The sequence below is a fragment of the Aethalodelphis obliquidens genome, unplaced genomic scaffold (assembly GCF_003676395.1).
Source record: "Aethalodelphis obliquidens isolate GAN/ISIS:26980383/991018 unplaced genomic scaffold, ASM367639v1 scaffold89, whole genome shotgun sequence".
Taxonomy (NCBI): domain Eukaryota; kingdom Metazoa; phylum Chordata; class Mammalia; order Artiodactyla; family Delphinidae; genus Aethalodelphis; species Aethalodelphis obliquidens.
The window spans coordinates 4385567-4399742 of NW_020838033.1; the positions used below are offsets into that span (position 1 = coordinate 4385567).

At 38.3% G+C, this 14176-nt stretch overlaps 2 protein-coding genes across 6 annotated transcripts in view; one reads left to right on the forward strand and one right to left on the reverse strand.

Moving 5' to 3' along the window:
• IKZF3 (IKAROS family zinc finger 3) overlaps positions 1–3190 on the reverse strand; it is an 82463-nt gene extending 79273 nt beyond the window's left edge. For both annotated transcript variants that reach the window (XM_027094454.1, XM_027094453.1), the window contains exon 1: positions 2928–3190. In XM_027094454.1, coding sequence (XP_026950255.1) covers positions 2928–2934 — 7 coding nt within the window. In that variant the 5' untranslated portion in view covers positions 2935–3190. The remainder of the gene's footprint in view (positions 1–2927) is intronic.
• A 3640-nt stretch (positions 3191–6830) lies between these two features.
• On the forward strand, positions 6831–13903 carry ZPBP2 (zona pellucida binding protein 2). Of its 4 annotated transcripts, XM_027094486.1 has the most exons (8): positions 6838–7094; positions 7221–7286; positions 8528–8653; positions 9309–9470; positions 10134–10352; positions 10918–11000; positions 12216–12396; positions 13438–13897. In XM_027094486.1, the coding sequence occupies exons 1-8, from the start codon at positions 7046–7048 to the stop codon at positions 13530–13532; spliced, it is 981 nt and encodes a 326-aa protein (XP_026950287.1). In that variant the 5' UTR covers positions 6838–7045; the 3' UTR covers positions 13533–13897. The 4 variants fall into 4 exon arrangements, with proteins under 4 accessions (XP_026950290.1, XP_026950287.1, XP_026950288.1 ...); XM_027094487.1 differs by lacking the exon at positions 7221–7286; XM_027094488.1 differs by lacking the exon at positions 10134–10352 and having other exon boundaries at positions 6840–7094; positions 13438–13903.
• Positions 13904–14176: the final 273 nt, after the last annotated feature.

The following is a 14176-nucleotide window of genomic DNA, read 5'->3' on the forward strand; positions in this document are numbered from 1 at the left end:
GTGGACCCCATGGCCTTTCTGGGGCTTTTGTTCCTTTGAATTTTACCATTTCAACGTTCACATGTTCATAATACAGGGCTAGTAAACTCTACCATCTGGAGGCTATATCTCTGTAAGCCCCAACCATCCAGAGCATAGAAAGAAACCCAGAAATGAAAAATGGCTACCACGAAAGTCATGTGGTGAGAAGCTGACATCAAGAAGGAAACAAAAGTTACACAATAACCTGGGAATATTTAGTGTAGGGGCATTCAGCTCTACACAGTTCAAAACCCCGTGAGAAAATACTATAGAACAATACATTACCTGATGGTCAAAATAGTGAGCCTGGGTAACCAAGATAAAGTTTTCTCTTGTGGACCTTGTTTACAAAGCAGGGGGCTGTGTAATAAATACTCTTAGAAAGATTTCTATCCAATATTGTTGAAATAAAAGGTCACATATTAAATGAGAAATATGCCAATACTTGTAAAATTCATTATTTGTGAACCACCCATTTCTCAACCATATCAGACAGAAGGGATATTATTACAGCACAAATAACAAAATTTAGTAACATAAAGAATCTCTGGATAGAAAATATTTAGGATCACAAATTGTGAGAAAAGGAAAAAATTATAGTTTTTTATTTATTATATGCATTGTCTTTTCATTTTTACATGACAAGCTTTCTATTTCAAAAGCTTATTTCCTCTGACATCTTCACACATAGAAACTCTCAATAAAGGTCTGGTAATGAATGAAAAAATGAATGAATTTTTAAAAAAGATTTTATATGCTGAAGGAATGACTGACTATATAGCCTCACATTTCACAATAAACTATAGCATATTAATTTGACCCCCAAATTAGGCAGAAAATAAAAGTAGTCCATAAAGTGCTCTACTTGCTTATATTGCCAAGAAATGAGAGGTATACACTATAGGTCAAATTCTAGATTAAGACCAAAATATCAAGATAATATGAAAGTACTTTATTTAAGTATCAAATACATGAGCCAGATTAGCCAATCTTGGGTGGCTATAATGAACCAGATATTTTGCTACATCAAATACTCTGGTCCTCAAGGACCTGATGTTAGAATAGCCAAATTCACATCACTAACCTTTTTGTTAATTTTATTTTTTGATTTGTGTTGAAGTTTTTGCATTAAGCATACCATATAACATCTATCTGTATGGACCTATTAATGTAATCTCCTCATCTAAACTCACAACTTATCACTGATCCAATTCTATATTCTACCTCTTTCCATTTATAGTCTGTTCATTTCAAATCAAATTCTACACAAATTTTCACTCCCTTCTTATTCAGACTTATCTAAAAGCCTTTGTTAGGGCTTTAATATCTTAAATTATGCTATTTAGTTAATAATTTCTTTATTTCACATTAAATAAATGAATTCGGAAGTCTTAACATTTACAGAGAAACATTCCAGTTTCCACTGTCTTACAGTATTCTGTATGTTATTCTTGAGAAGTGAAATGATTAAGACTAGGAAAAAATAGTGTTAAAGTATTGATCTATAACTTCACAAAAACAAATTCAGCAATTCATCTGTAATAATTAAAGCATGAGAATTTTTAAAATTATTTTTTCATACCGTACAGCAACCTAATTTTTTTCCTGTTCTTGGCCAATGAAATCTTTACAGGTTAAAAATTACACATCATAAACCATTTTTCAAATAGTCAAAGTGCAAATTTTTCAGAGTTATTTTTAAACCTTGATAATTTTTAAAAACTTAAAACAGAGAGAGTTTTGCATAAGAGAAGACACGAAGTATTATTCAATAATGGTCATTTAAAATTTTCTACATACATACTGTTCATTGACTTATCATTTGGCATTCTACTTAGAGGGAAAAAAAATGTACATAAGGGCCAAGCCAGTTTTAAAAAATTATAAACATACCCACGTGCAAATTGAGGATTTAAGACCACAGTATTGCCCTCAGTTATACTGTGAAACAAAAGTTATCTCATGTACTAAAGTATTCAGTCAAGTTTTAATAACTTCATATACCCTAGACCTAAAGCTGCCAAAGATCAAGGTTCATTGGCAATAAGAGAGCCTTCGATTATTATGAAGAAAATGTCCATGCTATTTGTAATATTTATCAAGTTAACATTTTAATCACGTGTCAGTATCTCATTTATTAATAGAATGAATACATTTCTCACAAATTCTGATTTTCTGTCACCACCTCCCCCCCAACCTGAGATGCGTCTGCCATTTTCAAGGTTTTAGAAACACTTGTTGAAAAGACCACTGGAAAGTTACAATAGTAGTGTGAAATTTTAATTATCCCAAGGAGGTACATAGTGAATAATTTTTAAGAAGCGAGGATAGTTTTATGACTTTCAAAATTAATTCAAAGGAAACAATGTGAGCCTGATTTTTGCTTTGAGTAAAGAAGTTATCATTAGAAGATCGAGTTCCAAGGGAACCACAAGCGCCAACATTGTAAAATTTACCTTCCCATATGACAGCCTTTACCCTTAGAAGAAAAAAGTCACCTTTCATTCTAAAGAAGTTACTCAGGTTAGCCTAGTTCCAATAGACAGTGAAACCATGGACGAAAAAATCATGCAAAAGGATTAGTTACTCCAACTCAGGTTTGCTGCCATTTCAGGGACACCCCATAAGTACTCTTCCTCTGCAGACTTAGAGTTGACCCCTGACAACCCCTAAGAAATAAAATTGTGGAGAAGTCATCACTGTCCAAAGCTGGGGGGTGGGGGAAGGGGAGCAAATGAGAGATGTATGAGAACCGACACGCTTTGCCCTCCGAAATGCCTCATATTTACTTTTGACAAAAGAAATAAATAGAAGCAAAACCGAGATTCAGAAGAAACTCTCTCTGCTGCGTGCACCGGTAGAGCATTTTAAAGATCCTTTAGAAAAGAAGCGGGCTGGAGGCTCACCTTCCATCTCGCCGCGGGGCTGGGCTGGAGCTGCCTGTCTGGCTACCCGGCCTCTCCACGTGCTCCTGCAGTCGCCGGGACGCAGCGCGCAGCTGGCGGGAGATTCCCAGCGCGGGGAGTCCCCGGGATCCGGCCGCCGCTTCGGCGCAGATTGAAAGGGACAGGAGCCGGCGACCGGCCGGTGCGCGGGGTTACAGCGGCGCTGGCTGGCGGCGGCTTTAAAGGACGCTCACCGCGGAGCGCCGGAGGTACCTACCGCGCCTCCAGCCTCCTTTTGAATGTCAAAGCCAAGAACCCCGATAGGATGGAAACGGTGCGACTGTAAATTGTCTCAGAATGTCTATTTTGGAAGGATAGTGGATGGAGAGTAATATCACATGGCGGGAGGGAGGATCTGGATTGATTCCTTTCAAGTATAAGTTAAAAGAGGTTTGTCTTAAATTGAGCAAAATCTGGAACTTTGGGTCTAGATTCAGGGATGATAGCCATGAGTGCCATCGATGAGAATTCACTTCATTCGATGTATTATGTTTTACTTCTTCAGTTTTTCATTTCACATAATAAAAGTTCTTGGTCCAAGTTTTCAGAAACTTCTGAGACAGTTCCAGAGTATTTTGGCACTTTCATCAGCTCAACGTTTTCATTTTTGGAAGCGATTCTCTCACTTTGTTTTCCCTTCTGGGAACTGCTTAGTTTATTTGCCACCACTCACAAAATACTACACACTCTATTTATGTGTGTTTATTTTCTGCTACCTTGCCCTCCTCCAAATAGGATCTGAAACAGCTTACAAAACTACGTATATAATGTATCAGTGCTAAGGGGTTGGGGTTGGGGAGACACAATAAGAGTAAAATTAACTCAAAGATGTTAGTACACAGAGTCAACATCTTTTCCCAACATCCTTCCCACTTTATAGAGGTCAAGCACGCACTTGACTATAGGGAGAGGAAAGGGGAAGCGACCACATAATTTTTTTCAAAAACAGAATTTTTCTTCACACTGAGGTCGAAGGGACATTGTTCAGGTGAGTCCTCAAAGTTACCCAGTGTGCTGAACTGGACAACATGTAAATGATCCTCAGAAAGACCACTTTCACCCTTGTTAGAAACTTACGTTGTTGGTATATATAAATACATTGGAGACTTAAGGTTGGGAGTTTGTGCATCAGCAGGCCATATCAGAATAAACCCACACTTACCAGTTAAAGAACGCATGTTGTAATTTTATGAATTTTAGTTTATTTTAAATATGCCTTGGTATAGGAGATATGTATAGATATAGATATAGGTATATAATTTTTAAATGAGTTAATAACTTGTATTGGCTTTGTTTTAAGATCATGGCACCATGATAGCATCTCTATAACTTGTATGGGTTGGAGTTCTACAGGATAATATCAATTTCAGAGAAATACTCTAAACACTAGGTCTAATTTTAGTATTGAAAGGGGAAATTTGTTGTTTGTTAGTTTCTAAAAGCAAAAATAGCACATCAAAAGTAGCAGAAGAGGAACTGTAAATTTTCACAGGGATGGTGTAAGGATGAATAGTTATTTGGTTATTAAAGAGTTTTAGAAAACGTTTAGCTTCCATTACAATGTTCTTTATGCTTAGCAATGGAATGTGTTACTACTTGGTAAATAATTAGTTCAGTATTGAGTATTTCAGACTCAAGAGAATGACACTTAACGGGATAGATAAAAACTAAACAGGTAAAGTAATTTATGCAGCTATTTTGCCCTCAAGGAGGTGGAGCATAAATCCCCACTCCTTAAGTGTGGGATTCGCGTCTGGGAATTCCCTGGTGGCCTAGTGGTTAGGATTCTGGGCTTTCACTGCTGTGGCCCGGATTCAATCCCTGGTCGGGGAAATGAGATCCTGCAAGTCACGTGGCGTGGCCAAAAAAAAAAAGATTAAAAAAAGTGGGATTCACATAGTGACATCCTTCCAAAGAGTACCGTATGAAAAGGGAGAGGGAGGAGAGTAACTTTATATTACAGAAACCAGACAAACACTACCTCAGCCAGGTGATCAAGGTAACATCCACAATGATATAAGGCAATGCTGATAGTTTGTACCTTGATACAGTGTGGTGAGTATGGTACTTCACCTCTGTAGTTTTCCACCCATAAACCAGTAGCCCCAGTCTAATAATGAAAAAAGAAAAGCAGAAAAAGTCCAATAGACAGGCATTCTGCAAAGTGTCTGACCAGTTAAGGTCAGGTCAATGTCATAAAAACTGTAATTAACTGTCAAGGTCATCAAAACTAAGAAATGTCTGAGGAACTGTCACAGCCAAGAGGAACCTAAGGAGACTTGATGACTAAATGTAATGTGGGATCCTGACTGGGATCCTGGAGCAGAAAAAGGCCATTAGGTAAAAACTAAGGAAATCAGAATCAAGTATGGACTTTATTTAGTAAGGTATTAGTATAGGTTCATTAACTGTGAGAAATGTACAATAACTAATGTAAGATGTTAATAGCAAGGAAATAGGTGAGTGTACGTGAGAACTCTTTGTACTATCTTCACAGTTTTCCTTAAATCTAAAACTATTCTAAAAGAGTGGATGGATACTTTGAACAAATAACTACTACTCACTTGGGTAGGTGTCTTCTCATAGTATTCAAAGTTGATCACACAGCGTTTACAAGGATCAATTACTTATAACTGGGAAGGTAATAAAACACTGTGGATTTATAATGTACTTTGACTACAACTGAAATGATAAACTTCCAGGGAATCAGAGATGATGCCTAAATTTGTCTTCATTATCATCACTTTAAGAAGGGTACAGTTGAGACTAAACCATGAATCTAGACACGGTAACTGACATGGGTGGATCTGACTCACCGAATCACATTTCATGGCTTATGCTATGTAGGTAAAATTAACAGTGACTAAAACTGAAATCACTGACAAAGGTTGCTCCCAGACCATCTGAGATAGCCCAACTACTGACTCGGCTCAAAGGAAATAAAACTGAAAACTCTTGATCTCACCCCAAATAATCATTCTGCACCCTGTCTGAACCTTGGGCTCTCTACCCACCAGCCTACTCAAAACCACAACTGAGGGTGTCCCGCTGCTAAGAAACAGACAACACACAGGGCATTCCAGGCCATCAAATTAGTAGCCAAGAAGGATCCATCAAAGACGCTGGCATGGTCCCCTTTGGAGCTCGCTCATCTTGACTTAGCATCCCTCCCCTCAGGAAAAGCATTTGGGGATCTCGCCTTTCAATTGGGTCCTTTCTTTAAAACAGTCTTACTTCGCAACCCTGGACACATTTGCAAGTGGGGTCTCTCAACGCCGTGTGATACTCGAAGTTGAAGATGAAGATTAAACTTTCCTCTAGAGTGTGAAGGCCTGGAGACACCTTATTGGTGCACTAGCGGTTCTTCATTTTATGGGTAGAACACAGTTGGGTAAAAATTGGGTGTTAAGAGTTTGAAAAAGATTGTGCACACAGTTTCAGACAGTTCATGAGAAGAAAGGCATAGGAAATTACCACGTGGGGCTCTCTGCTTCCTGTGAAGTGTAAATTTTCACAAGCTTCTCCCTCCTCAGGTCCTCATGTAATCGCATTCTTACCCACCCTATCCCACTGGGACCACCATGTTCCTCTCGTCGATCTCTTCAGCCCCTAGACTAAGGAAGTGACCGAAACGCGAAGCCTTACGTTCTTTCTTCTTCTACTCTTTTCTTCTCTCAGGGACTGCTCAGAGAAAACCGAGCCACCGACAGCGCGGGGGAACGGCGCCAGACTCGAGGCGCGAAGCATCAGAACCATCCGCACGACGGCAGCCGCGTGCGCGCGAGGGGGCGGGGCGCTCGCTTCCCGCGCACCTGCCCAAGGCCCTGCCCTCTGCCCGCGCCCCGCCCCCAGCCCCGCCCAGGCGCCCAACTTGGTCCCCGCGCGCGAGGCGCCGGTCACGCGAGCGTTCTCCTGCGCGTACGCTCCCGCTGTAGCGTCGGACAGTTAGGGGAGTCGACCCCCGTCGGTTTGCTCCTCTCGGTGGAGGAGAGATGGGGAGGCGTTGCGCTGGGGCTGAGGTAGGAAGGAGCCCGCTCCTCGACGCCTAACCCTCCCACGACGCTAGCCCCTGAGCCGTGATGCGAGCGTGGGTCCTGCTCTCCGCGGTGCTCTGGTACCTCACAGGAGGTGGGGATCCTCCCGCCAGGTCCCCTGGCCTCTCCCATCTTCTCCGTCCTGCCTCCTCCGTCCCGCCCCACTCTGAGCCCTGGCTTCTCTTCTACGTAAAAAGTCAGTGGTTTCTTTCCTCCGCAGTTGGATGGCAGCGTAATTCCGAGCGCACTGAGAAAGGCTTCATTTATGGCAACCCGGGACACCCAGGTAATAAGGACCTCTTCACCCGCAGAGTCTGCCCGAAGAGCCGGGGTTCCGTGGCTCTGCTAAGGTTCTTCCCGAGGAGGGAAATGGAACAAACATTTATTGAACGTATACTGTGTGCTCTGCACTTCCCGAAGGTTGTTGCATCGTTTCATCCTTACAGCGACGCCACTACGCCTCAGTTGAATCACCTTACCTAAAGCTGCATAGCTCGGTAGGAGCTAAGATTCCATTCAGATCTCTTTCTCTGATGCCACCTCACTTCCAGGTGTCCCCGCTGCTTTGCAACATGCGAGGTCCCCTCAGAGGAGTGATTTCCGGGGCTGGAAGTCCCTCTGTTTGGAATGCCCTTATCCCTTCCCTTGTTAACTAGAACTCCTACATATCCTTTACGGCTCAGCTCAAATGTCATTTGTCACTGTGATGAAACTTTCTCACACTCGCCAAGGAAAATTAGTCACAAGGCTAATTTTAGATAACTTTGGGCCGGTTCATAGCATTGGTCTGCTTTGGAATCTCTCCGTGTTTGGCGGCCCTCCCCTTCCCTGCCACCACCAAATTGTAGGACACTGTCTTCTTTATATGTTCAGAGCCTGGCATTCAGTAGGCTTTAAAATTAATATCTTGTGGGACTGTATTGGTTCCAAGCACATTGTTGCTGCTTCCATCAAATCCGAAACAGAATAGGTATTGCAGAAAATCTTCTTTGTCTGTCCCATTTAATTATTGTTCCTAACAGAGGAAATTTATAGTTAAATATCATGTTTGCCTTGCGGATGACAATGATCATCTTTAAAATAGTTTTGCAACCAAAAGATCCTTTTCTGATCTTTAATTTGATTCCACTAACCCTTCAAATTTTTTTTATTCTAGTTAGTTCTGAATCCGTACATCAAGATGTATTATGTACATTTTAGCAACTAAGACGTGGCACAGCCAAAATAAATAAATAAATTGATAAATAAATATTAAAAAATAAAATGTATTATGTACATTTTTATAAACAACACTATAATATCACAGAAAAAAAAATATTGACTCTGTAGCAGTCTAGAGTTTTAAGATCTATAAGAAGCAGAACGGACTTTAGCATTCCAAATGTTATAATGATATGCTGATTTTTAAAATAGTGAAATCCAAAAATAACTAATCAAAGTAACTTTGGGAAAAAATGGTAGGAAGTGTGTTTCTTAATTTAATTTTGCTATATAATGTAGTTATATATTGTTTTATTTTTGTCACAGTGAAATTATATGTAAAATTACATCACAATAGCCCAATCCTTGTCTGTATGGATTTGAAACGGGCTGAAAAAGAAACAGTGGACCCCACCTACTTATGGGTTGGGCCTAATGAAAAGCCATTAACAGGTAAGTTATTCGATTTTAATATCTTCTTTTCTTAATGATGCGAACATTTTTTAAGAAAAGCACTGTCATTTATTGGAATGAACAAATTGAAATTTAATTTTAACTACAGATTCACTTACTCCATATTTAGACAATCATATTATATCTTGGTCTGTGCCTTATTTTCTCCTTAGGCAAAAACTGAAGCAGTAATTTTTGTACCTTACTTCCCAAAGCTGTATTAGTTCAGAAGTTCTTATAAAACCTAAAATTTATCCTTGCAGCACCTGTGATAGGAGATGAGGTAACTAATAATGTAATTTTTCACGATGTTAGGAGGGTGTCTTATAATATGAGCATTGTTAATTTCTGTCTTATGTGAAGAAATTGCATAGAACTATAAGGCAGTGTGATCTCACAGAATTACTGGCATAAATCAATTGAAATTAGATACCAAGAAATGAATTAAAGAAAACCAAAATATATTTCAAAAGTGTACTTATCTCATGTGGTTTTCCATTGAGTAATATGACAGAGTTACGATTTTGTTGAATTCTTGAAGTTAAAATAGTCCATTAATTTTTAAATTTTTGTATTTATTTGTAACCCCAAGTTTACTAAATAAGGTTTGAACTGTTACATGTTAAATACCAAGCAATTTACTCTTTCTGTTTAGGAAATAATAAAATAAATATAACCAAAACAGGAAAGCTGATGGTGAAAGACTTTCTGGAGCCTTTGTCTGGACTTTACACATGCACTCTTTCTTATAAGACTGTCAAAGCAGAAACCCAAGAAGAAAAGGTAGTAAAGCAGAGATATGACTTTATGATCTTTGGTAAGAATATAGGCACATTTTAACTTAAACATTTAATATGGATCAGAATTAAGTATATGGTTTCTTCATTTAGTGAAAATGAGTCTTATATATAATCATTATGACTTATAGAGTATTTTGGGTGTATTTGACTAGGCAAACTCTTAAACTGACATCAAAATAGTGTGTCCTAAATAATCCTTTTTCAGCCTCCCACTTCCCACTCTAGGTATGCAGGCACAATCTACATTATCACAACTTTGCCAGGTAATTTAAAAACTGATGTTTAATTCCATAAAAGCAAATAATGATCCTTTTCACTGGACTGTGCTGACAGCAACACTTCTGTAAATTAAGACCCTCACCATCAAAATCTTATTTTTTTCTTGATACTTTTAACTTACATATATAGCCAGCCCACAGAAACCATACAATCTCTTGTACTGAGTGGGTAATATATCAGATGAAAATAACCTTTTTCATTAAAGTTATTCGTTTTATATGTTTTTGTGAGGACAAACTGTTAAAACATTTTATTAGAAAAAATAAAATACCCAAAAAAAACCCATTTTATTAGATAAATTAAGTTTCTGTGCTGGTTTGCAAGATTGATGGGATTAACTATTACATGTTATTTGGAAATTAATGCTAGGCACAATTGTTTTATTCTCATCTTTTTTAAAGCCTACCGGGAACCTGACTATTCATATCAGATGGCTGTACGTTTTACCACAAAATCTTGTGTAGGAAAGTATAATGATCTGCTTTTTAGACTGCTGAAGAAAATCTTGCATAATTTAATCGCTGATTTGTCATGCCATATCATAGAACCATCATATAAATGCCATTTTGTTAAAGTCCCAAAACATGGCCTCATTCCTGAGCTATTTATAGCCTTTCAAGGTAAAAAAAGTTTTAATATTTCTTTAATTTTATGTGTTTAATCTTAATTACAAAATTAATTGCCATATTATTATAGAAAGCTTATAAATAGTAGGCCTTAAATGTTCGTTAAGCACTAAAGTATGTTGTTGGTCTTAACCTGGTTGTGGTTTTAAAAATTAACACATTATTTGCCTTCAACTATGATATATTGTTGCCTGTCTTTTAGAACTTAATATCATTTTATAAATATGGGCTTTAACTATGCAGCTAATATTTAACTTATAACTTCTTATAGAATTTTAAATTGTATTTTTGAGAACTTAACAAAAGGGAGAAACCAAACCAAACCAACCCAGAATTATTACTATTCATTTTAAAGCCTTGTAGTTACCTCCATTAGCCCCCAGATGGAGTGAAATCATAATGTATAAATCATTCAAATTGTGCACCTTTACTTTATTACTAGAATTACATAGATTAAACACATGCACACATGCATACTGAATTCAGCATTTGGAGCTTTATTGGAATGTTTGGAACTTTTTGGAATCTTTCTGTGAAAATGTTATTTTTCCCCCTCCAGTTAATCCTTTTGCACCAGGGTGGAAAGGTAAATGCAATGAGTCTGTTGACTGTCAAGATAACACTAACCATAATATCCTCCAGGTGAGAATTTCAGTGTAAGGGGAAAGTATTTGAATAGTATACAAAGCTATTTAAAAACTGAAATATGAAGTATTATTGATTTTTGGTTTCAGTTTTATAAACTGAGATTGTTGCGATCTTGGCTATTTAAAAATGTTTTGTTGTGGAAGAGTACATCTGGAATGTTATATAGCTCCCCAGGTTACTATTATGTATTTTTCCTATGACAGAAGGATGGATCACTGTTCTTTGTTCTCCAAATGTAACTAAGCAGCAGCTTGAAGAACAACCTTACAATCATGTCAACCTAGGTTAAAACAGTGGTTCTTCCAAAATTGTATCTGTACTGATCAAAATAGTTGCTCTCTCCTCTGCCTCCTTAGAGGCTAAGGACATAGTCTAAAAACTCCCTTCGCTCTCCTCCTCTATATCCCTGAGCGCATACCCTTAATATTGTGCATGGTTTATGGGTTATTATTAGTTATTATTTAAGCCCCATGCTCAAAAAATAAAACAAAATTTACACCATTAGTCTGTAATGCTGGTTAGAGAAAAGTTTTGGTTTCCATTTTGCTTGGCTTTTTTTTTTTTTTAATTTTACTTATTTATGTATTTATTTTTGGTTGTGTTGGGTCCTAATTGCTGCGCGTGGTCTTTCTTTAGTTGCGATGAGCGGGGGCTACTCTTTGTTGCAGTGTGCAGGCTTATCATTGCGGTGGCTTCTCTTGCTGCGGAGCACAGGCTCTAGGTGCGTGGGCTTCAGTAGTTGGGGCACGCGGGCTCTAGAGCACAGGCTCAGTAGACGTGGCACACGGGCTTAGTTGCTCCGCGGCATGTGGGATCTTCCCAGGCCAGGGCTCGAACCCGTGTCCCCTGCATTGGCAGGCGGATTCTTAAGCACTGCGCCACCAGGGAAGCCCCTTGCTTGGCTTTTTGGAATTAGAAATAATGAACTCCCGGTTATCTACATATGGAATAGACATGATGCAAATAATTCAAAACAAGTGCTTTTTAACCTCAATTTAGTTTTTCTTAACTGTTGTGCATAAAAATTGACCATAATTGATAAGGTCAAGGCTGAACTAATTTTAGTATTAACGTGCAACTTTTCGGGAATTCATCTGTTGTGTAAAGCAATGGCATGTTTGTATTACGTTTCATTGCCTCTGATACAGGAGGAGAAATTTGGTTCATAGTTTAGTAATTGTACTTCTCTCTGGTGTTTTTAAATCTTAGGCAAGAAATCGAATAGAAGAATTTTTCCGGAGCCAAGCATATATTTTCAACCATGATTTTAATAAAACTCTACCAGCTATGCATTTTGTGGACCACAGTTTTCAGATAGTACGAATAGATAGCTGTCATCCAGGCTTTGGAAAAAATGAAGGTCTCCACAGCAATTGTGCTACCTGTTGTGGTAATTATAAAATATAAATATCTAATTATTTAGGTTATATAGTCAGAATTCACTTAGCATAATTCAGTTGAATATTTATAGTGGTTCTCTTTACCAAAAAAAATATGTTTAGTTAAAGGGAAGTAAAAATTCAAAGCCCAAATTTCTAAATATAATTATCTTCATTTATATGAATTCTGCTAATGTAATCTTTTGTATTACAAAATATTTCTGTCGTTTTTTTTTTTTTTTGGCTGCGTTGGGTCTTCATTGCTGCGTGCAGACTTTCTCTAGTTGTGGTGAGTGGGGGCTACTCTTTGTTGCGGTGCGCGGACTTCTCATTGCAGTGGCTTCTCTTGTTGTGGAGCACAGGCTCTAGGTGTGGGCTTCAGTAGTTGTGGTGCACGGGCTCAGTAGTTGTGGCTCGCGGGCTCTAGAGCGCGGGCTCAGTAGTTGTGGCGCACGGACTTAGTTGCTCCGCAGCATGTGGGATCTTCCCAGACCAGGGCTCGAACCCGTGTCCCCTGTATTGGCAGGTGGATTCTTAACCACTGCGCCACCAAGGAAGCCCTTCTGACTTAAGCTACTATACTATGAAAGAAAACAAAATGGTCCTGCCTAGAAATTGTAAATAGGAACTAGAAAACAAGAAATAGGAACTCATAAATGAAGCAATGCAGAAGATACTGTAAAATGCTGATGCTAAAGGAAAAAGATAAGATTCTAACTCTTTTCTGTCTTTAAGATGATCAGATAACAATGTTTAAAACTTATAAATGGGGAGTTCCCTGGCGGTCCTGTGGTTAGGACTCTGCGCTTTCACTTCCGTGAAATCCCGGGTTCAATCCCTGGTTAGGGAACTAAGATCCTGCAACACGCTCAGTGCAGCCAAGAAAAAAACCTCATAATAATCTTCCACACCTTAACTGGCTGAACATTACTCATAGTATAACATAGATATAGAATGTCAATGGTGTGACATTAATGGCAATTTGTATTATTGGTATAAGATACCTCTAACTGAAATTATAATCATCTACTCCATTGTGTTTTCCTCTGCAGTGGTTTGTGGTCCTGAGACTTTTAGTCCTGATGTCGATGTTACATGCCAGACCTGCGTTTCTATCCAAATCTACGGAGCTAAATCTTGCCCATAAAACTTCAAACGAAAACTGCAACGTGAAGACTAGAGGTGAAAGCATTGTTACTTGCTTGTGGAGGTGGCGAACATAAGATGATTTGTTCACATCCCAGAGTGTCATAGATAGTTCCAGTAAGGAAGATCAGTAAGACCAAAACATTGGCAAACATACCTTTTAGAAACCCTAAAAAGATAGTTGACATGGCATTTCTAAGAAGGCATTTAATATCTCCAGTGTGCAAAGGAAAGTGTAAGTATGAGTGGATGAGTTTTATTGAAATATGTTTTGTTGTTTACAAACAATCTGTTTCTGTGTACCTAAGACTATATTAAGGTAAAGAAAAGTAGCAAAGTATAATATAATAAAAACGTTGTACTTTCCATGTATTATTTTGTTTGATATCACTCTTATATAAAGGCATATATATTACCTTTATAATTAGAACCAAAAAAGTTATTTCTTTTGGTGTCTTTGCTTTCAGTTTGTTTTTAGAATAATAGAATTTATTAGTATAGTTTTAGGTTTACAGAATAATTGAGCAGATATTATACAGAATTCCATATACCCACTCCAGCCCACACCCTCATCCCTCCCCAGTTTCCCCTATTATTAACATCTTGCATTAGTGTGATGCATTTGTTACAATTAATGAACCAATG

Coding starts and splice junctions, on each gene's coding strand:
- ZPBP2 (XM_027094486.1), top strand. CDS start 7,046: ATGCGAGCGTGGGTCCTGCTCTCCGCGGTGCTCTGGTACCTCACAGGA. Junction 9,471..10,133: donor ATATGACTTTATGATCTTTG/GTAAGAATATAG, acceptor TCTTTTTTAAAG/CCTACCGGGAACCTGACTAT. Junction 10,353..10,917: donor GCTATTTATAGCCTTTCAAG/GTAAAAAAAGTT, acceptor TTCCCCCTCCAG/TTAATCCTTTTGCACCAGGG.